The 22085-nt window shown below is 43.9% G+C and overlaps 1 protein-coding gene across 10 annotated transcripts in view; it reads right to left on the reverse strand.

The window, feature by feature from the left end:
- The window catches only part of RYR3 (ryanodine receptor 3), a 481902-nt gene that overhangs the window by 32378 nt on the left and 427439 nt on the right, over positions 1-22085 (reverse strand). For 5 of the 10 annotated variants that reach the window (XM_088797122.1, XM_088797127.1, XM_088797120.1 and 2 more), the window contains 15 exons: positions 21992-22084; positions 14758-14928; positions 14403-14462; positions 12747-12878; positions 12170-12282; positions 10228-10327; positions 7367-7473; positions 6916-6967; positions 5873-5929; positions 4856-4955; positions 4626-4705; positions 3075-3151; positions 807-880; positions 541-558; positions 36-116 (listed from right to left, as the gene is read on the reverse strand). In XM_088797122.1, coding sequence (XP_088653248.1) covers positions 36-116; positions 541-558; positions 807-880; positions 3075-3151; positions 4626-4705; positions 4856-4955; positions 5873-5929; positions 6916-6967; positions 7367-7473; positions 10228-10327; positions 12170-12282; positions 12747-12878; positions 14403-14462; positions 14758-14928; positions 21992-22084 — 1315 coding nt within the window. Of the gene's footprint in view, positions 1-35; positions 117-540; positions 559-806; positions 881-3074; positions 3152-4625; positions 4706-4855; positions 4956-5872; positions 5930-6915; positions 6968-7366; positions 7474-9151; positions 9249-10227; positions 10328-12169; positions 12283-12746; positions 12879-14402; positions 14463-14757; positions 14929-21991; position 22085 lie in introns of all 10 variants that reach the window. The other 5 variants (XM_088797123.1, XM_088797121.1, XM_088797126.1 and 2 more) reach the window with 3 other exon arrangements.

Raw genomic sequence — 22085 nt, forward strand, 5'->3', positions numbered from 1 at the left:
TGCACCTGAATGATAAATCAATCTGTTCCACTTACCACTGTTATGTCCTTCACAAAGTAACTGTAGGAATCTAAAGAGATCTCGTGTAAACTCGTCATTCTGGAGTACTTTTTCACCTTGAAAACAGAGAACACTGGTGAGCATCTGTTTGCTTCCTAACCTGGAATACTTGCCCATGCAAACGAATGCAAAAACACTAACGGAGCTGTCCCAGAATGGCTTGGAAGGGGAACTTTGGATGAATGCTGATAAACCCGATTAACTCAGAACTGAGGCTGCAGGACATAATGACCAACAAAGCTAAAATATTCAGCCCCAGATGTAACTGTAAGGAAAACAACCAGCCTAGTGGCAGTAATGGTTCACAGTCCATAATCCATGCTCTATGAATGGAAGACTCTTCTTTAATTAAGCATCAAACTGCTCAGTTAAACTTGACATGCAGCCACCAAGCCTAAAATGTGTTGGAGTCGAGGCAATTAAATTGGGTCCCTTCAGATGCACACATGGTAGGAACTCAGGCCAGAAACTCAAACTTACCACGCTCACGAACAATGACTGGTGATAAGAGAAAAACAGAATACAAAGTAAGAAAACCATAAACACTATGATAAACTGTCTTTAGCTAAGGCTGGCGCTATGAACACATCCAGACTGGACGCTGGCTTTATCAAAGCTACTGATGAAAATATTTTGCTGAAATGGAGCAAATCCTTGCAGAGTAAGAAGTGAACAGGGGCTCTAACCAGAAATAGTTAAGACTATAATCAGGGAGAGAGTGGCCTTCACATTCATTAGTTACTTACGTGTTCCTTCCTCGGTAACCATGCCTAGGCCTTCAGCTTTATTCTGCCTCTCAAATGCATTCAAATCAAGGACACTTGTAATAGACAAAAGAAAGCAAGGGTGAGGGCTACACACACTGAGAAAATGGATTTCTAACGTCAATGTACCTATTGACTAAGAATATCTTGTCCTTGTATTATCATAAATGCACTAATACATCACAGTGTGTTTGAGAGTCCAGCGGTTCCCTGGGTTTGTGCCAGGCATTGAGGCCCAAGGATACCAGGAGTTCACAGACCTTGTCACACACAGGGAGGATCAGAAATACTTATGGTGACTATCATTGTTTGTCCAGTTTGAGTCCTTGCTTATGGACGAAGATTTAGAAAGTCTTCCTAAATAAAGAAGGAATAATTTGTTCCTAAGACTTTTCAAGGGCAAGTTTGCTTTAAACTACACTAAGTAATGTTTACCTCCCACATTTGCCGACTTTCTCTGAGAATCACAAGGAATTGTTGCTTTTAGCACTTAGGATAAATACTGATGGTGAGAGCTACAAACTTCCAGAATTTGAAGGGCCATACCTTAGGATTCCTGGGTCATTCAGGAGGTGAGATTAATCTTTCTAGAGGCAATGGTGTCCCTAGGTGTGCCTGAACCTATGACAAGTTGGCGTTCATTTTTGTCCCCACTTTCCTCAACCTTCTCAGTCACAGCTACCATCAAATCCTACTTAGTCAGGGACCCCCAGTACAACCACAAAGCTTAGTAATGAGGACACTGTATGATTTTATTTCCAGTTGGGGCTCATTCTACTTCTCTAACAGACTCTAATTCCTTCCCCAGTTGGAAGGTTTCATAGAATATAAGAACATAGGTCTCATAAGAATATTGCTCTTAGGGAAGCTTTTGGTTGAATCCATTAAGATTCTGCAAACCCCTGCCTTCCTTTTACCATTGGGCAAAGGAAATGACCATCAGATAGGAAAGACATTAGGGAAAAATCCAGCACTTCTTTCCCCCTTTTAGGAGTCACAAACGCTCTATAATTTAGATGAATTTTAATAAGAAAACTGAAAATTCCTATTGCCATCTTGTTGGTTCTTCCCAGATTCTGCTGTAAAAAGGGTTTCTTCAATAACATAAAACTATCCTTCCATTTTGGTTTTGCTGTCAAGGGAGGATAATATGGAAATAGGACTTCTGGACATAGCTTCTTTGAAGCAGCACTTCTGATTCAAGAGACAATCCGTTTCTCCATTCAAAACACCCATTTCAAATGTTTTATTTTCTCCAGTGCATAAATATTTTACAAATATGTATTATTTTTATAATCAGTAAAAAAAACAAAACAAAACCCATTAAAATGTCTTAAAACTTGTTAGAACTCAGTTGGCCTCTAAGGTTACGTCACCTGTCCCTCCATTATAAATGAGTTTCACATGAGCTAGATAATTATAACTTTTATTTCTTTCAGAATGAGTTGCAGACTGTTCAAAATACATGTGGATCTTAGAGAATGATTTGACACTTTTCTTAGAAAGATTTCTATCTCATTTCTGAAATGAGCAAGTATGGTAACCTTTTGACTTTTGGTTCCATATTGCTCGTTTGTCAGAGGGTTCAGCCACCAGGGGAGGCTTACCCAACCTAGTAATATGAATGAAAAGTTTAATGCTTTGTTTTTTAGGCTATGTGAAAACGTTCCCATGTTAGGATGTAGCGCTGTCAAAATGGATGTGTCAAAATATGTACCCACCAAAATACCTCTTCAGGCTCAAAGACTAGTTAGGATAAAGATGAAGAAAGTGCCTACGGGGTCTAATGAAAACGTAGCCTTGAGTCCCAGTGAAGTCTCCACTTCTTTTTAATTCTTTTCTGGTTTGACTTTTATGAGCATATCTGTTTAGGAGAAACTCAGAGTTCTGAGGATAACAACACAATAACAAAGGAAGTGAGGGCAATTACAAGGCCACACGGGATATATATATATATATATATATATATATATATATATATATATATATATATATGTGTGTGTGTGTGTGTGTGTGTGTGTGTGTGTGTGTGTGTGTGTGTGTGTGTGTCTCTAACAGAGATCACATGTTCCCCTCTGAACACTATTTGAGTATCATCTCGAAGGCTGGAAGGACCACACCTAGCCTCTTTGCTTTCTCAATACTTCTATGATAAGCCAGTTTATTCTGTAGCCCTCCCCATCCCATTTCCGTGTCCCTTGAATACCGAAGAGTTTTAAACAATGCCGTGGGTGGTTTTCCCTTATTTACCTGCAAGACTGCATAAGACCAGAAAGGCTTTGAAAGAATCCAGCATCCTTTTTCTCCTTTAGGTAATCTAACATTTTCTGCAAAGGAGACACATTTGAAAAGGAAAAGCAATGGACACTACGCCACAAGCACCGACCCTCCTATTGTCCAGAGAAGCGGCAAGTCCTAGCCATGTAGGCACACTGAGTCCGATCCAGGGCTGTGGGCTGTGACCTTGGGTAAGCAGGTGACCCTGTGACCCACTTGTGGACTTAAACCTGCCATGTGTCTGAGCCCCACCCTCTACTTACAGAACCAGAATCATTTAGGGTGGATATTTTATTTAACAAAGGCCCATGGGTATTTCTGTTAGGGCAGTATGGTAGATCTTTGCTATTCATACATTTAGTGTTTGACGTCGCTCCTATCTGGGAACAAGCGCCCAGAGCACGATCTAGTTGCTGAGGTATAATCTGAACAGCTCATGTAATGAGTTTGACACACTGAACAGGAGCTCAGCCAGTAACGAGCCTTGCTGAGAGCTCAGTATCTCTTTCACAGTCAGACTTTGTTTCCTCTGTTCTCTGTTACTGGGAAGGCAGGAACTTTGCCTGGCATAATAAAAATTCTGTCTGTCAAAAAAAAAAAAAAAAAAAAAAAAAGGCCCTGCAAGAAAATCAACTGATGGTGTCGTGGTAGAAGAGAACAGAAAGTGAGGGGTATCTTAGAAAATAGTAGTACTTAATGAGAAATTTGTTTGGGATGAATCAAAGACTGGGAAAAATTATATTCATTATGGTAGTTAAGAATTTGGAGATTCTCATAGGCCCTGGGATATGACCCTCACAAATGCCAAGAGTCTATGAAATGTCACTTTCCTGTGCACACAGATGCTTTTAGCTAGAGCCCAGAGTGCCCAGGAAACACCGGTATTTTCCTGTCTGCTGCAGCCAGTTCCGACTCAGATTGTTGCATGAATTCCATTTGCCAGGCACTCCGCTCTATGCTTCTGTGTGCTGTCTCATTTAATGCATGATGGCAGGGGTTTTATTTGCATTACTCACTGCTATGCTCTCCACCGCCAGAACAGAGCCTGGCCATACTGCATAGTCAGCAATCACTAAACAGTGGTGAATGAAGAAATGAGTGAACAAATGAATGCACAAATAATAGGTGTGTGGGATTATGAATCTTCCCGGATCAGGCTCTTTGTTACAATAAGGCAGCTACTTAAGTGAAAAGGTTGAAATAAAAATTTAAGGCTTAGAAAACTTCCTCTACAGCATATTTATGCAAAAAAATCATTTAATGATGAAAAAAATGAAATGTTTTCCTCTTCAAACCCTGGGTAAACCCTCTTGATTAAGTACACATTTGTCTGTCGACGCCCAGCCTGGTTTTATCTGTGCTCCCAGCTACTCTGATATAATTGGCCACGAAGGACAAACACCAGTCAAGGTGATTCTGAGTGGCCCCCTCTGCAGCAGAGTCCACACCTCTTCCCAGAAGTGTGACAGATGTCAAGTGGGAATACCCCGGAAGTCTGCACCACCTCCCGTGAGCCCCTATTACCTGTTGCACACCTGCGTTGCCTCCATTCAGGATGGCGATCCCCAGCTTCAGAGTCTCCACCACCATGGGGCTCATCTCACCTGCCGTGGTGAAGATTCGATTAAATCACCAAGGAAACAGAGGGTAAATCACACCTGGGCTTTAGCAGGACTCTGTCATAATGACTTCAGGTTGCAGTGTGACAGCTGTGTGGTAGTTACAGGGGCCTGTTCAGAAACCACGGAACCCACCTTTGCTGGCGCTTATCATCTGAAGGACCATCTCTGCGGCTCCACGCTCATGCAGCCGAGCTTGCTGATAGAGGGTTTTCTGCTTTTCCATTTCTTTCTCCTGGAAAAAACACACAGGAAAAGATCTGTCGATGCCCAGGGAATTCACGGTGGTGAGGTATGTTGAGAGAGATCATCTTTACTTGCCCAAGGAAGGCAACACACATAAAGCTGATCTCTGAAGTTTATTTTCTGACGCTACCCAGCTTTCCAAAAGTGGCTGCCCATAATGCACTCATAGTTTGATGAGGAATTTTCCACTTTTTGTACTGAGACTCCATTCCCCTTTTATACCATAATTATAGGAAGTGATCCCAGGTTCAAATGTGTTTGTTTCCAATGTTCTGTCACACAAGGAAACCTGCTGAGGAGTCAACAGGAGTCTGTCTGTCTGAAGCTAGAGAACACCCTAGACTTCCAGACTTCTGAGACCACAGTTAACAGGGACTCTGCCGGATATGGGATACTAGAATGTCAAGGCTTTCCAGAACTGTAAGGATAGTCCTTTACTTCTACTGTGGCATAGTTTATCAATACAAGAGTACAAATCAACTCATAGTTTTATCTTGGGAGATTGAATGCCCTGCACTGCCTCAGAATAAAAATAGCTATTATCACATTTGCAGAATAGTAGTGCAAAAACCACCCTGTGTCTCCATGGCCTTGCGGTGTCATTTTGGGGTGTCTGAATTTGCCCTTCTATGACCCCTGTTACTATCATACTTGGTAGATGTAGAAACTTTCCCAGAAGAACAAACACAATGGGGTGGTTTGCTGACTGACTGGCTGCCTGCTTCCCTTGTCAGGCAGACAACAGAACCATGGCTAACGGGTGTGTTTCACCCAGGCAGACATGTGTGTCTGCCACCAGATACACATGGCAGAACCACGTGTCTCAAGTCAGCACCCACCAGTGAAGGTTCTGCACATGGTTGGCTTTGGAGGGTAGCCCTGTCTTCAATCTTCCTGAAAACTTACTTCAAATGTTTTTTCCTTGTCTTCCTCTTCTTCGTCGTCTTCCCCACTCTGACAACTCTGGGTTCCATGGTGCAGGGAAAGGACGAGACAGACAATCCACTTAAAGGTGAACCTAATAAACAAGACTGTACGGGGCCAGGGCAGGGGATGGGATGCAATGCACAGGCACCTAGGGACCTCAGCATTTTGTAAAACCAAGAACATTTTGGCCACCACAGGGTAGCATTCTACTCTAAGTGCCACCTTTGCAGCTACCAAGGGGTTTGGAAACGAGAAACGGGAACACCGAGCTCACAGTCACAGGGACTTATCTGGTTCAAGCACAGGCCTGAACTCTTTGACCTAATAAAGTTCTGCTGGAAATTGAGAGATAGGAGTTCAGGGAGTTGTCCCTTTCTAAACAAGAATCAGCTTGGCAAGAAGACCAGAGACATTTGGGGATGTGAGTCCCCAAGTGCCCCTTCCCATCATGACCCTGTGGTGTACCTGGCAAAGGAACAGGTGCGCCTGTACCCTAATGTATTCCCCTTCCCGCCTGACACTACGTTTTCCCATTTAAGAAGGAGCAGTCCCCTTAAGCACTCAGCATTCCAGAGGCCACCATCCTTCTACGTGACACAGAAACAACATTTCTGGTCACTCTCCCTCTTCCAGAACACTAGGACCTCCCTCTAGTTTCTAAGCCTGCTTCCAAATGTACTGAACTTCCTTCACCTACACTTGTGTTTGAACTATTGGACATGATCTGAAAATTGAGTGGAAGCGCAAGGGCCATCTGTGGGCCTAAGCCCTTTTGCTGGCTTAGAACGGCCATGTGAAGCTGGCCACTAGCACCCAATGTTCCTGCAAAACCTTAAGGTTTTCTTAGAGGAGGGTAGAGTGGTTTACTAATGTCACTCGTATGGCACATGAACTGTGCCTTGCCGGGAGCCCACGTCATGCACGAATCCCAGGCCTGCTGCTCAACATGACAGTTTCTGTGTGTCCGAAGAGGTCTAAGGGAAGACAAAGGCTGAGATAACGGGCAGAAAACCCGGGTGTACCTTGGCCATCATGCTGGAATAGGAGGTGTACAGAGGGTCATCTTCCAATTTGCTGGAAAGAATGGAGAAAATATTTAGCGGGCTACCTTCAGGACCCAGCCGGAGAGACTAAGAGCCACCGCAATCTTAAATTATAGGTACTAGTGAGGTAATAAGAACCGCCTTCTCCCATCCCGGTTCTTAGACACCATCCTGAAAGTCTGCACCAGCACTGGCTTCACTCAGAATCCAGGGCTGAAGGTTTCAGGCTGCTTGATCTACAGACGCAGTGTCTGGCCTGATGAGGCGAGGGCGGCTGCTCATGGAGCACCCCTGGATGTTCCTGGGTGGCCAGCAAGAAGGCAGCTCAGAGGTGGCACCCTGTCTCCAGACATTGCCCTCAGTGAGAGAGAGACGTGGGGGCAACCGTGCCTGGGGCCTGGGAAAAGCAGGGGGCCCCAACGGTGCTGACCTCCTCTCCGTGAGCGCATTGCGGCTGAAATGGAGAATGATCTGGTGAAGCGGGTCTGGTTGCTTTTCCGTCTCCTCCTCCTCCTCCTCTTCCACCTTGGGGGGTTTCTACACAAACCAATGCAGAGAGGTTTTAGGTACGGATTTCCGCATGTGCCGCACAACTGCATGCGAACAGAGAGAAGGTAAAGCGCAAAGCAGGGAGAGCATCAGACTAAAAGCACAGAGAGAAACCACTATGTCGTGTATTTATTTCAGGACAGAAGCCCTAAGGATGCAAGTTTGGGGATATAAATGTGTAGATATATATACATGTATATATTTTCAGCCAATCAAAGGAACATTCCCATTTGGGGTTAAAATAAAATGAAAGGAAAAGCCAAAGCCTGAGGAGCTCCAGACCCCCATCAGCAGAAGTCTCATGCAAGCTCTGGGCACCCGAGTTCAGGAGGGACTCCCTGGAGAGTGACCCGAGAACCCGGATCTCTCAGCCAACACCTGAAATGTCTCTTGGAGAAGGGGGCTGGAACTCGGGGTGGGGCAAGAGTGACACAATACTGGGGCCACTTGGGGGCTGATACTATTTTAGACTCCACCTAGCTAAACATTTCTCTTTCCTAACCCCACTCCTGATTTAAAAACTCTTGTTCCTGCAAGATGCCATCCGGGAGCTGCCAGCCTTGCAGCTTCTCCTCTTATTGAATCTTTTCTCTATCTCCTTTTGCAGAAAGGCAAATAGCAGCTGATGTGAGAGGTAACAGTGAGTTTTCTAGTACAGCCAGCAGGGTACACTATATTCAGTCAACAGGTGAGAACTGCATAGGTTGTGTGAATGGTTCAGAAGAAGGGGAGGGCTGCAAGGATGCTCACTGTCAACTTCACACTCATCAAGAGACTGGGAAAAACCAACGAAATGTCTTTGTCGCTCACAGGAATATATGAAAAGAATGGAGGGTATAAAGACAAATGGAATAAAAATGGGGGAGAAAGGACTAAAGGAAAAAAGATGGGTAGAGGAAAAGAAACAGGGGGAGAAAGGGAAAGATAGAAAAAGAAACAAATATGGGGAAGAGTGAATATGAGAAACACAGGGCAAGACTAATCAAAACAGTAAGGGATAAAAGACAGTGAGAGAGAGAGAGAGAGAGAGAGAGAGAGAGAGAGAGAGAGAGAGAGAGAGAGAGAGAGAGAGAGAGAGAGAAAGAGAGGAATAAGAAAGAAAAAACCAAAAACAACCATGTGTTGTTAGCCACAGGAAAGGAGGCTTTCTTTTCTTTCTGAACCAGGAGGAGTGAGGCACTGTGGTGCCATTTTAAGTAGTTTCGAGCATGAAGTCTGTTAGCGACAGGTCACACGACAAGTTTTCTGAAGGGCCAAATACAGAAATGTGAGATGCAGGAAGGAGATTTTAATGTGCCTTCCCCAAAGCAGACTTACTGGCTAGAAATGCAGGGCCTCGGCTAGAGCGGGTGGCCTCCTGCAACCAATGGTGCTCAAAACTTAACTCAGCATGAACTTTCCACGGCATGGCTGTGTGTCCCAAGAAGTGTTAGCTGTTAATGATGATGATGAGGATGATAAGAGTACTAGCGCCTCCAAGTGAAATTCATCCTCTGGCTCTTAGGACCATTCGCAGGGCTTCCCCTGATACTTTATACCGTTAGTTCCTTTCAAATTTATAAGCTCGATTCTTTGTGAATCTTTAACTGATATAAATGCACACACAGGAATACAAAAATCAAACTCATTCACACCCATATCTGCTCCCAGTTGAGTCAGTACTTACAGCCAAATCCTGTACTAGTTTCTCTTCAAAGGAATACTCCTCTGTTTCTATCCAAAATCTCTGATAGCCATGGAGGAAGAGGTTAATAGAGCGGTGCCTGAGCGGAAGGGGTGAGAGTGAGGTCAAGAGGGATCCATGGGACATCTTATTTTTTAGTCTGGGCGATTAACGGTTAGTAATCAGGACAGACTTTTGTACAATTCTCATCTTCTGATTGGTCAGGGGAGGCTTCATTTCAAAGGGAAGCATTTGTTTCAAAGAAACCAGAACCCTCTACCATGGTGCTTCCTGAATGTCTGGAACACCTTCTGAGTGAACTACCAGTGGTTAGTGGAAGACCCGTAGCGGAAGGTAACAGTGGTTAGAAGGGAACCTACTCTGGTCTTACAGGGTCTTTATCACATTTCCTCTCTAACGTGAAATAATTCACTTGGCCAAGGAACAGTCCAGAAGTATTTGCTTAATATGGTACTTGGTTTTTCCTTTTGGCCAATCACCTCTCCGGCTGCTGGAGACTGGGTTAAGGTACCCTGGAAAATCCTGCTAATGGTGAGTGGGTTAGTCTCAGATAAACTGAAAAGAGCAAAGTGTGGCTTCGTTACAGGGGCCTCCACGGGACCACACCTACAAGGTGCTCCAGCTTCTACTTTGGAAGGCAAAGCTTGGGTGAGCGGCACTCATTAGCGTAACACCTGTGTGTGTCCTGGATTCTAGCTGTGGCCCTGCTATCTGGGAATACTGAGTAACTGGCACAGGCCACTCACTCCCTATATGTCAGCATTGATTTCGGGGAGTATTAGCCACTGAAATAGCAGTTAATTGGTTATCAAATGTGAGGAGAGGAGTGAGGAGGGAAGCAGAGAAAAGGAAGATAAAGGTCAAGACCACAGCAATCAAGACCTGGTCATGGTTTCAGGAAGAATATAGATAGCCCTTGCCATCTTTCTTCAAAATCTGACCAATCAGAGTCATTTAAAAAAATTGTACAAATCTGTGTTTTTATGGTAATGTTAAATCATGGTCAAGAAAGGAGGAATGTGCAGAGAATGAGCAGGTCTCTCCACAGGTTACATTACCATTAAAATGGGTATAAGCCTGTCATACTGAGTTTTTTCATTAACCTTTTCCAGCCAAACCCGTTGAAAGGTGCTCAGGAAGAAATTGCTAATTTTGTGTCTGGAGAAAAGCATACAGGTTTTCTTTTAAAAACCAACATCAGAGAAACAGTTTCTGCATCATAAAATAAATCCCTCTAGCCCTTTAGTTTGGAAGACTCCATGCCGTTTAGGTCATCACAAGATGGAGGAGAGGTGTGGCCTCTGCCATCAGCTCCTTAGATCGTTTTTGTTTTGGAGTTATGAAATTTCCTTACAGTCCTCCATGCTAGGGAGCAGTCCAGGGCAAGCCTCCAAAACAGCAGGGTTAGGGGTGTGAGTGGCCACGTTTCATCAAGGGCATAGTGAATTCCTGGACTGAGGATTTACCCACACGGGTGAACTGCTGAAGGAACAACCGAAATATGAAAGGATGGTATTAACATTTTCAGTGGATTTAGAAAAAAAAAAAAAAGCTTGTTTTTGAGAGATGTAGTCTGCCTAGCTGGTCCTGGAGACATGTGCGTAGAGCCGAGCCCTTCTGGAAGCCAAATTAGCAAAACATCAGGCATAAATCTACCAGGGGGGAAGTGAATGCCTTCTGATGTTTCACCACTTCTGGAAAACAGACAGAACTCCTATCTATGCATTTTTGCTTTTTCTACCAGGCTATGAATTTTGCTTTTTTTTTCCAGTTTTGCTTTTTTTTTTTTTTGACTTCGGCAACCTTCATGCCCACAACAGCTTGATTTAACTTTTCAGCTTTTTATTAATGAATTCTGCTTGATTCTGTGGTGCCTGATCCCCTTCCAAAGACACTCCTCTGTTTTCTCGAGAAACCTGTAGAAGCAGGTATGTGTCTCAGAGGCCTTGATTCTCCACCATCTTCAAAGATCTTCACTAGGAAATCTCAGTTAGTGAGTCGGCTCACGACAGGGTTACAGGATACTCTGGACAAATGATGGCCAAGATGCACAATTTGATGAAAGCAAAATGTCAAGCACAGGAATAGTCCTTTATCTGATATTCCAAAAAACAAAAACAAAAACAAAACAAAAACCCTCTACAAACCCACATTTATTTGCAGGGGTTCAGAATGTACTTGTCCCAGTCGGTTTATTTTTCCTGACCGAATTGACTTGAAAGCTGATGACGCAGAGGCTGATACTCAGTCACCAGCTTTGTTTGTGGATTGCAGATCTGACCTCTGCAATCGTCTGAGGATGGGAATGCTGTCACATCACCGATGACATTGAGTCAGTCCCAGGGGTCAATGCTGGCCCAGTCTGCACTGATACTCTGCCCTATGATGACACAGCACGTGTGTTCACACACATTCCAGAAAAGCCTTCACATATTTTTGACTTCAGAGTATGGACCAAACAGCCCTACAAAGGTCTCATGCCCATGACGAGCCTCTTGGGACAGTGCCCTTTCTTTACCTTGAAGGCAAATACACTGTGCTAAAGGATTCTCAAGTTACATTTCTGTACCTGCTGAGGGTAATTTTGGTGCCATCCAAGTACCTGAACAGAGAAATATTGTTTGAGCTGTTGATGGAATTTAGGGTAAAGTATTTTAGAAAACAGTTCCCTTTTTCCAGGGCACCTTTACATTCTCAAAGAATCCCACGCAGGTAAAACCAGAGAATTTCCATATGCTTATGTAGCTGACATCACGGTGCAAACCAGTGAGCTGAGGCAGGAATGGGGCACTAGGGAATATCTGCTTTCAGTTTTTATGCTTGATTGCCTTAGCAGGTCATTATACTATATGCAGACTGTAATAGCTCCATGGGTGAAGGATTCCAATTTCTACCTCTTGGATCATGTGTGTCAGGGCCAGAAGAGAGCACATTCTGTGGGAGGATACCTTAATTCCCATCACTGGCTCACAAGCCAGAAGCAAATGACAGAATACTTGCCTGGGCAGGTTGTAGAGAGGGGCCATCCTGAAACAGGCCACCACTGCCCGTTTCCGCTGCTTTGACAACAGTTTGTGCCAAACTGCCTTCTTGGACCTCAACGGCTGCTCCACCTGAGAAGACATCACATGGGTAGGTACGCATTAGGGTGACTGGGAGAAAGGAGGTAATCACCAGCACCCGGACTTCACAATGCTGGAAGAATGTTCACTTCCCAACTGTAGTCAGCAAAGGTACCCAGCGTAGATGATTCAGTTTGTGGAGGTCTTAGGATTTTTTTCTTCTCCCAACTGTTTTTGGCTGTTTATTGCTTAATAGCAGGTTCACAAATGGGTAGGGGAATTCAACGGGTCATGTGAGCTAATGGTAAAAATTTGTAAAACACTGGGAGGGGAAAATATTGAGGAGTCTGCCACCATGAATCACCCAGATGACACGTGGGTATCAGCTGGGATGAAGCTTGCTCCTTGTTTTCTGTCTTCCAAGGGCACTCTTAGGTAAGGCCTGAGTGTAGAGCGGAGTTCTGTATCCTCCAGGGTAGCTGGCTTGCTCAGTCCTCAGGGCAGATGCTCCTTACCTGCTCCAGGTGGAAGACAGCTGCTGAAATTCTCTGCACACGCTCCACTGTCTTTTCTGGATTGGAAGGTTCTTCACTCTTCAACACATCCTTGTAGAGATTCAATTGCCACTTTACAGCTGGGTCATCAGACTGAAAATTGAAGCACACACATGAAATGAGCAGTATCCAGTATCTCTTGTACTGAAAAAGCCTTTTACTCCTAGCATGGTTCCATCGCAATCCGGACTCTCCCCTATTACTGCCTGTCTCTTATTCTCTCCATTATCTTCTTCTGGAACACTGTAGATGCTATGTAGGAACTGCTCATTCTAGCCCACACGTCCCTGAACTCTTCTGTTGCATTTTCCACCCCTTCTTTCTCTGTGCTGCATTCTAATTTCCTTAAAGCATCTTTCAAACCACAAATTCTCTTTTCAGCTTTGTCTAGCCTGTTTTTTTTTTTAACCCATAAATTGGATTTTGAATTTCAATGGCTATTTTTTATTTTTTAACTATGATGTCTTTTTCAATAACATCATCCCTCTTTACAAAAAATAATGTCCAAGTCTTGATTTATGAATTCTATCACTACCTTTATCTCTAAATATTTTAACCATACTTATTTTTAAATTTCTTTCTGCAGTTCCTTAGGCTTGAATTCTTCCTTTTGTTGCATTTTCTGACTCTCTGGTAGTGGTAGATTTCATTTCACACTTTGTACTTTTTAAATATGAGCTTGTCTTCAGGGGGGTTATATTTATTGGAGAATACATCTCAGCCTGTATTCTAGGGGGCGAAAACCTCCAAGTGGTCATCAGTGTTTGTCTTTCCAGGAGATTCATGTGTTTCACTGGTTCGAGGCTAATTTTATATAAGTTTCTTGCTCTGCATTTATGTACAACATGAATAATTAGGTCCTATCCTGTTTTCCCTTAAAGTTATTGGAAACCCCAGCCCCTGCAATACATATCTGGTCCAGAGAACTCTTATGAGTTTTCCCAACTGCATCAATTTCTCCTCAGTACCATGATTTAGTGTGTCTTCTTTTTTCTGGCACTTGGGATTTCTTTTTACTGCCTTTTCTGTAGTATATTTTTTCTACCATTCCTATATGTTTGGGATGGAAACAAGAGGCTATTTGTGTCAGCCGAGACCTCCATCTTGGGGCATAATGTATCTGCGGAAAGAGCAGTTCAGAGTTGCAGGCCTGGAAAAATATCAAACAGCCTTTAAAAGGAAAATTGGTCATTTTTAAAAAAATTATTAATATACTAACTCAGGTACAAAGTTATTTTGTTTTCAAATCGCTTAGAGTAGGAGGTGCCAAAACTTCCCCCAGGTGTCCTTTTCACGGTTTAACAAGCATCAGTCAGTAAATTCTGAGGCCTAAGGTAACCCCCTGATGTGCCTGGATGTTAGTTCACACAGCGGGAGGTGGGAAGACATGCCTTACTGGATACCTCTTTGCATCCTTTTCGTAACAGCAATGGAAAAAACAAAAAATTAAGGTAAAAAAAAACCGACAAAATTAAGAACAGAGAGCTAGTGCTACCAATTTAACACAAGTACTCTGAGACTGTTTTTAGGACACATTTTAGAAAACTGAGTGAATTAAGCAGGAGGACACCCTGCCGCCAGCAGGAAGCCTGTGTGGGTTCTCTTACTGCTGCTCACCTTTTCCTGCAAGTGCAAGTTATTCCGCAGATGTTCCCTCACCTCTTCATCTGTGTCCCTCTGTGGAAAGAGATGTTAAATTTTATTGCTAGAGGTTACTGTGGAAACGTAAAGTAGGGTACAAGGATGTATGGACAGCCAATGGCCAGTTTTGACAGAACCTTTATTGAAAAAAACAAAAAAGAGACTAGAGACTGTCCCAAAGCACTGCTAGCTCCCACACCAGCTTTAAAGATGAGGGCGTCTTGCCTCTGCGCACGTTGGTTTCATTTCACCTGGCCCCACCCGCCACCCCAAGGAGGGCTGGGCACCTGTCTTCACCTTACATGCTCTGCAAAGCAGACGGGGGACTCACATAGCTGTAGCGTGATTTTGCGAGGGAGATCAACTCCTGATCGCCTGGGGTGCACATATTCAAACCAATGGGCAGCATTTTCTTGAGTGCAGCCACGATGAGGGAGGTCTGGATGGAGTACAAGTCTCCCCTCCGCTTCGTCTTCTTGCGCTCCTGGTCCTGCCCTCCGGACTAGGAGATGGGGTGGAAATAAACAGAGGGGCTCAGTGAGTCTGAAAGGAACTGCCTCACCTCCCAGGCCGCCTGCCTCCTTGTGGCCCTGTCAATGCAGGTCAGGCCTGACTACATTTCAAAGGACAGTAAAAGGAGTGTGATAAACAAAGACAACCAGGTGGCCTTAAAAAATCCCCGCGCCCTCCCCTTGTGCGCATGCTCACAGAACCACGGGACCAGACACACACCCTGGACACCTAGAGTCTTTGCTCATTCACTTCCGGACCGAATGAGCAAATAAACTGGCGTTTTCCCAAAAAGAATGATTTAATCACCGACAAAATGACCCCAGAAAAGAACTGAGAATCCTGAGGCTGGGGTGTCAATAAACATGTGAAAGAGCAGCTAGCTTAGAACAGTTCTGTTTCCCGGGCTGACACTGGTTTTTTGGAGCACCGGCCTGACACCCAGCCTCTACCCTAAGGCAACGCAAATTCTCCCAGGAAAAGAGAAATAGATCACCATGTAGGGTTGCTCTGAGACCTGACCCGGGGAAGTTGGGAGGGACTGGAACTCCCCAAGTCCCTGAGAATCCGCCCCCCTTTTGCTTACACTTCCTCATCCCTTGTAGGGAGAATTCATTCCGAGAAGAGTCCAATGCCCTGGGCTGAGGCAACCAACCAAGAGCCCTCAGCATCTTTAAGACATGGTGAGGATGGGGGTCTGGGTCAGGGGAGGGGATTTCAAGGAGACAAGGCACTGCAGTGACCTAATTCTCATGATGTCAGACTCTGAAAGAGCAAAGCTGCCCACATGGTACCTCACTCACAGGACTCTGTCTCAGCTGAATGGGCACTCGCAGGAAGTGTGGGAGGGCTAGGTAACCAGAAGCAGAAAATGCAGTCAGGGAAAGAGAACTGGCACTCACTAAATTGCTTCAGGAGGTGCCCATGGAACGCTTGCAGCAATGAAGTGGCAGCACTGCAGTTTACTATGAACCACCAGGCTCTAGGAGCAGCCGGGAGGCCAGATGCTTCCCCTGGAACTGGCATGTAAGACCAGGACCCTGGGCTGCAGCAGAATTCATTTGATAAGGGATTGGCTGTCTGAGAGAAGAGGAGGGTCAGAATTAACACTGCCTTGGGACTGAGCTCTTTAATTACTTTCCAAAGTGTGAGAGACGTTCATAATTATTAACGGACGCTCTTAAAAGGGCTGTGATTTCTTTTACCCAGCTTGTGGGGGCTGCACCATCAGAGAAACCACAGCAAAGGCCCTGACCAGCAAAATCCAGTCTAGCCAAACACTGCCAGGGAATTCTACTGGTTGCAGTGGCACCATGACCGGTGCTCCAAAATAGCAGGATAGACCCAGGGCAGTGGTGGGAGGGGGCAGTGAGAAATGTGGGAGCAGGGGTTAGGAGGGGAGGAGATGACGGTGAGAGGCAGTGGCTTCTTGTGTTCCAGAGCAAAGCAGAAAACTGGCTCACACAAAGGCCACAAGAATTCTGTCATTTCCTGAGCATTTGCAAGCTTCCTTACATGTTCTACCTCAGGTGTAGAATTCTAAAGGTTGTGCCTAAGGCACAACTCATTTATAGTCTAAATTACCCTTGAAAATGCTTCAGATCATTCATAAAGGATATAACCCAGTTTTACGTATATAAACTATGAGATACCCTGTACATATAAATGTAAAAGTTAAACAACAACATGCAATATACAATCCAGTAAATATGCAAAATGTAACAACGTGGATTTGATGGACAACTTAAATAATTTTGTTCTCCCTCTCTCTTTTATTTGGCCAATCTCATGTTCTTCTAATTACAAATGCTGCATATATGATGTGACTGCAGTGTACCTACGACTTAAAACATTTCTAATCTTCCCAACAACTCTGAGCTAGGAACAAGTCAGTTTTATAAATAAGAACATAATACTCAGAAAAGTTAAGTGATTTTTCTAAGGTCACACAACTAAGCATCTGAGCCAACATCCAGACCCAAGGCTACCTGGCTGTGGCTCCATTTTCCTTTTATGAGAGCTACATGTGACCTGGTTCCTGCACACCCCCTTTCTCTGCCACATACCTTGGGACAATGGCAGCAGGCACACATTAATGAAGAGATAGAAAAGTATTTCCAAGTAATAACCTGTGTGGGTGACTGGAAAATCATCTCAGTGTTTATTCTACCATAGGCACATTTTATGCAAAAACTCATGGTTATCTGCTCATTTCAAATCCTGGGGTTAGTCCTTGGAAAACTCCCTTTGAATCATGGGAACGTTGTACAAGAGGCAGAAATGTATAGTGTGAAAGTCTGGGACCACTGACAGCAAAGAGGACTGTCATGCTGCCTGGCACAGCAGAGGAGTGTCTCGGGTTCTCCAGCCTTGTCTGTGTCCCTCTCTCTGTACGTGTGCTGGCTGCAGAGTGGGCAGCTGGGGAAGGGAGCAGAGGTGGCAAGGAGACCTCGGTGAGGGCGAGGCTTGGCTGGCTTCCCCGGCTTCCCCATTCCAAGGGTGGGTAGGCCTACATTCACTTTTTGACAGGCAGTTGTCTTCCCTGAAGCAGGCCTGGGGGGCTTCCAGGTGGGAAATCCATTCTGTACCACCCCCATGGTGATCACAGTGCAGAGGGGGGCCAGAGCCTGGCACCTCTAATACTAGAACAGAAAAGACACGTCATGCATTTGACCTGTACCTTTACTTGCATGGCCTGTGTGGAAAGACAAAAGAAAAGAAACAAGGAGAAGAGTTAGTATAAGCAGGGTCCCAAGGCATTAAGGTACCACATGTTAGTCAGAGCTTCTTAGCCCCCGTTTCTCAGCCAACACAACAGAAATTCAATCATTCTGGAAGCCAGTTGAACATGGTATGAAGAGTGAATGGGAGGTTAGGATGGAGGTTAATTTGGTCATAAGGAGTTACACCCAGACCAAGCAATGCACCCCTGGGCCGAGGTCATCTCAGAGACCAGACTTCCGGAGTGGTCTGAAGACCAGTCAGACCCAGGTGATCGTCAGATCTGACCACAATATGAATGTTTTAGTACTAAAGTCTTTCCCCTCCATCCTCCCTCGTTTCACCTGGGTGGGATGCAGACCATCTGCCATGTAACCAAAGATCCCAATTTTCTTCCTTCCACCCACAACATTATCACCTCCAGCTGATTTGTGATTACAAAAATATATAAATGTCTAATCGCTATGTTGCTGTACACCTGAAACTAATATTGTATATTAACTATAATTGAAAAATTAATTAAGAAAAAAAGGAAGGAAAGATCTGAGCTAAGGGACAATGCGTGTGTTTTTGCTAAAAGGTTTGCTAAAAAAATATACTTCAGGAATATCCAAGGCGGTACAGGTTTCCCCTACAGCCTGAAGGATGGAGCGTCTCCCTTCTTGTGCTGTGACCTTAAATGTACGTTAGGGCAAAGGCTACTACACACTACAGGTTCTGATTTTATTCTTTCCTCACATCTTGCTAAGATTAGTGAACTCAGTGCATTTTCATTAATGTTGGAAGTGCTTTTTTTTAAAAAATTTTGCCTGAAACTTTTTCTTTTCTAAACAGAAATTTAAGCATTTCTGTATCTTCAAAATCATTTTATTTCCCCCAGTAGTTTATGATCAAACAGTTGATTTTATGTGTGAACTTAAGGAAAAAAACATAGGCTTTTAAGGGATGAGGGAGGCGAAGAGGGAGAGGGGGCAGAAAGAGAGAGAGGGAGAGGGAAAGGAGAGAGGGAAGGGAGGAAAGGAGAGGGAAACAGAGAGAGCACTAGAGGTGCACCAGTGCAAGAGCAAAGGGAATAAAAATAAATGTTAAAAAAAGGTGGGGTGGTCGGTCAGGAGAGAAAGAGGAGGAGAGGGGAGGGAAGGAGACAGAAGAGTGAGTAATAGGGGAGAGACTGGAGTAAGAGGAAAATTCACACATGTAATTCTGAGTACCTTTAAAAAACTCAAAGACATCGTCTAAACTCTTCCCTGTCCTTTTTCAGTCTCTGAGCTCACTCATGGGTTGGAGAGGCTTTAAACAACGAACCACTCTAATATTTCCTGCACCACAACTCTTTCATTATTTATAATATTGGTCAATGAACTGGCAATTCTTGGGCTAAATACATTCTAACTTACCATTGCCCTCTGAGGAAGCTGCTGCCATTTTTCCAGAAAACAAAACAAGTTCAAAAACAAAAAACAAAACAAAACACATGCTCAGCTATGTTTAGCTCAACATATATTTGCAAGCCGGTGCTATATGAACAAAATATACAATGAGTTCTCCAAAAAAATATGCTTTAGCTGCCAGAAAAATAACAACATTTTCAAACATGTTCAGTTAAACAAGAATGAACAGTGTGATCCACTCTGTGTGTGTGTGTGTGTGTGTGTGTGTGTGTGTCTATGTGTATATTTTTTTCTGCTACCTTTCCATTAGCAATGGCAAGTGCAGTGTGTGTAGCCATGCACTCCAGTACACACATCTCTGCAATGGCTGCCATATGCACTGAGGTCAGTTCCATTTATACAACACCAGAATTCAATTAAGAGTGGAGATAAAAGCAAGCACAAGTGACAGGTGACTATTCCTGTCACGTAGTAGAGAGAACCTCTAATTTCAGGGAGGCAAAGGGAAAGGAGATTCCATTGATAATAAGAAAGACTAGGCCCTCCCTGGCCTCTCAATCTGCAGTTACACATCCAAAAATTACCAGAAATGGCTATGTTGCTGTTTTGGAAGAATGGCATCTCTCTGTCTGAAACAATGCACTGCACTTATGTAACATTATTTCATCTGAGAGATACAGTTTGAAACAGAACATCCTAGAGGAGGCAGGTAGTAAGCCCAACCCCATTCTACAGATTGGTAAATCAGGGCCCAGAAGTGGTAAGTAAATGATGTCAAGGCCATACCTCCAGTTAACAGTTGAGCCAAAGGTAGAACTTAGCTGCCTTAGTCTCCAGTTGTATTTACTACTACGCTTTGACTCTCAACTGAGGCAACAGGAACAATATAGATATTTGTTACCCTGAGGAGCATGGCAAATGTTATTTAACATCTAGGGAGTAGCCTCATGTACATTACACTGTAACTGTGACCTTACCCTGTGAGGCTCAGAAAAAATTAGCATACAATGTCAATGGAAATGAAATGAATGCATTTGCTCCTGTAGACTAACCTTATCAACAGGGGAGATGCAAAAATTCTGTACATGACCATCCACTGACAAGACAAACATACCCTTTTCCTCATTCAGTGATGTGAATGAACATAATTTGAGGTTAGTTTGTTAGTAGGCTGGCTTTGAAATGTCATTTTTTTTGTCACCTCATTTTTTCCAAGTGCAAACCCAAGGACCCTGAATATCCAGGGTTGAGACTCGTCACCAGAGGGTTGAGATGTCTTTGCCATTTCTGCTCCTCTGGGATTTGAATCCTTATATTAGAGTCATTCCCATTGCTTTGCTGCCATCCGCTGACAATGACAATGAATGAATGCTAGCTGGTTCAGTCATGAGCCAATGGATCTACTCCAAGTTGAAGGTAGCACAGAATCTGCCCAGGATTTATTCAGGTGGACGGGACCAAAGGGGAGCCTGTGATGGCTGTAAGAAGACCCTTCAGAGGGAACTTAAGATAAATGTCCAGGGAGCAGGAGTCTGAAAAATCCTACCTTACATACCTCACATGAACAGTAGATGTGTTTGCTAAAAGTTGAATGCAAAATGGATTTTGGAAAATCAAATGAAAGTTATCTAAAGCACAAAAGGATCCACCATAAGTAAGGTTCCTTTGCAGCAAAGACTCCTCTTGAATGTGAATAGATACTCCTGATCGCCCCCCTTTGTATGTGCACAATTTTATTTATCAATCTTTATAAAGCAGTGTATACCATACTCTACACTTTAAGAGTCCATTTTTGGGTGCTGGAAGGAGTGTTCGTGTCAACATAGCTAAAGGCGGGAAGGGCTCCAGAGTTCAGAATGAGTGCAGCTGACCAGAGCTGGCCACATGTGCTGAACCTAGAGTGCTGATTTCTGGTGTCATAGCAGCCCCTTGTCTGCAGGTCCACATTACAGGTCTTCCATCCTAAATGGTTATTTGCAAAAACGCCCAGGGGGCTTCACTGCAAATATGACTGCCATCTTTCCTGAGCGGTCCCCGTGGACACCCCACGTGCGAATTCCTCAAAGGCAACACTGTACCAGCAATGAGACGCACGTCTCAGGTACACATGTCACTTATACTTGACATATATAGTCAACCCTCATTGAGGCACACTTCTCAAGAGAACCAAAACGAGGGTAAACTGTACAGCTGGTAAGAAAACATCACATTTAAGGAAGCCTTGCTTCTGTGTGCACCCCTGAAAGAGTGCGTCTGAGTATTCGCTCCAATCAAAATAGCTAATCTCACTGTGCAGAGCTGAGCCAGGAGGAGCTGGGAGGCCAGTTCTCCCTCCTGCATTCCTGCTGCATGCCTCTCTCTAGGTGTATTTTCCCCACACAGATGTCCAGTATGCCCTTTTTCAAACATTTCCTGTGGGAAGATGGGCAAATGTTTGAGTTTCTGAATGCAATCACATGGAAAATAAACAGAAGGCATGAAGAGGTCAGCATAGCAGAAATAAAGCATCTATCTAATGGATGTTCGAGATAGGAGGAAAACAAGTAGACTGCTAATGAAATCTTCAAAGCAAGGTAATTTCCTCATAGCCAATCAAAAGGTGACTCCAGCCACATGTATTTTTGTAGCTCTACTACATGGGAAGTAGTACCATTTTAAAACTATTGACAGTAGCTTTGGTTTTGGAGACCTCTCAAATGCCTTAGGCAAGTCTTGACACATAAACTTTTTGACATACAAGCAGCTATTTATTCATAAAATGTTTATGACCATGCTTATTTGAGGGCAATGTCTTCCAAGTCATTCTCAAAGCAACAGCAGTAGAGACTGTTGGTTTTGGTGGTTTGACCTAAATGCAGCGTGGAGCTAATCCCTTCATACATCCAAAATACATAGCTTAGGTCAAGGATGAAGAGTCTTTGGAATTGATTTCTAAGGACTTACTTTTGACATCTTGCTTTTGCTGTCTCCAGTTAAAAATGCCAAATTATTAATTTCATTCTGAATCACAAAATTTTGCTCTTCCCTCTTGAAGTTC

Source organism: Rhinolophus sinicus, chromosome 3, assembly GCF_057876585.1.
Source record: "Rhinolophus sinicus isolate RSI-liver-muscle chromosome 3, RSI-T2T, whole genome shotgun sequence".
Classification (NCBI taxonomy): Eukaryota; Metazoa; Chordata; class Mammalia; order Chiroptera; family Rhinolophidae; genus Rhinolophus; species Rhinolophus sinicus.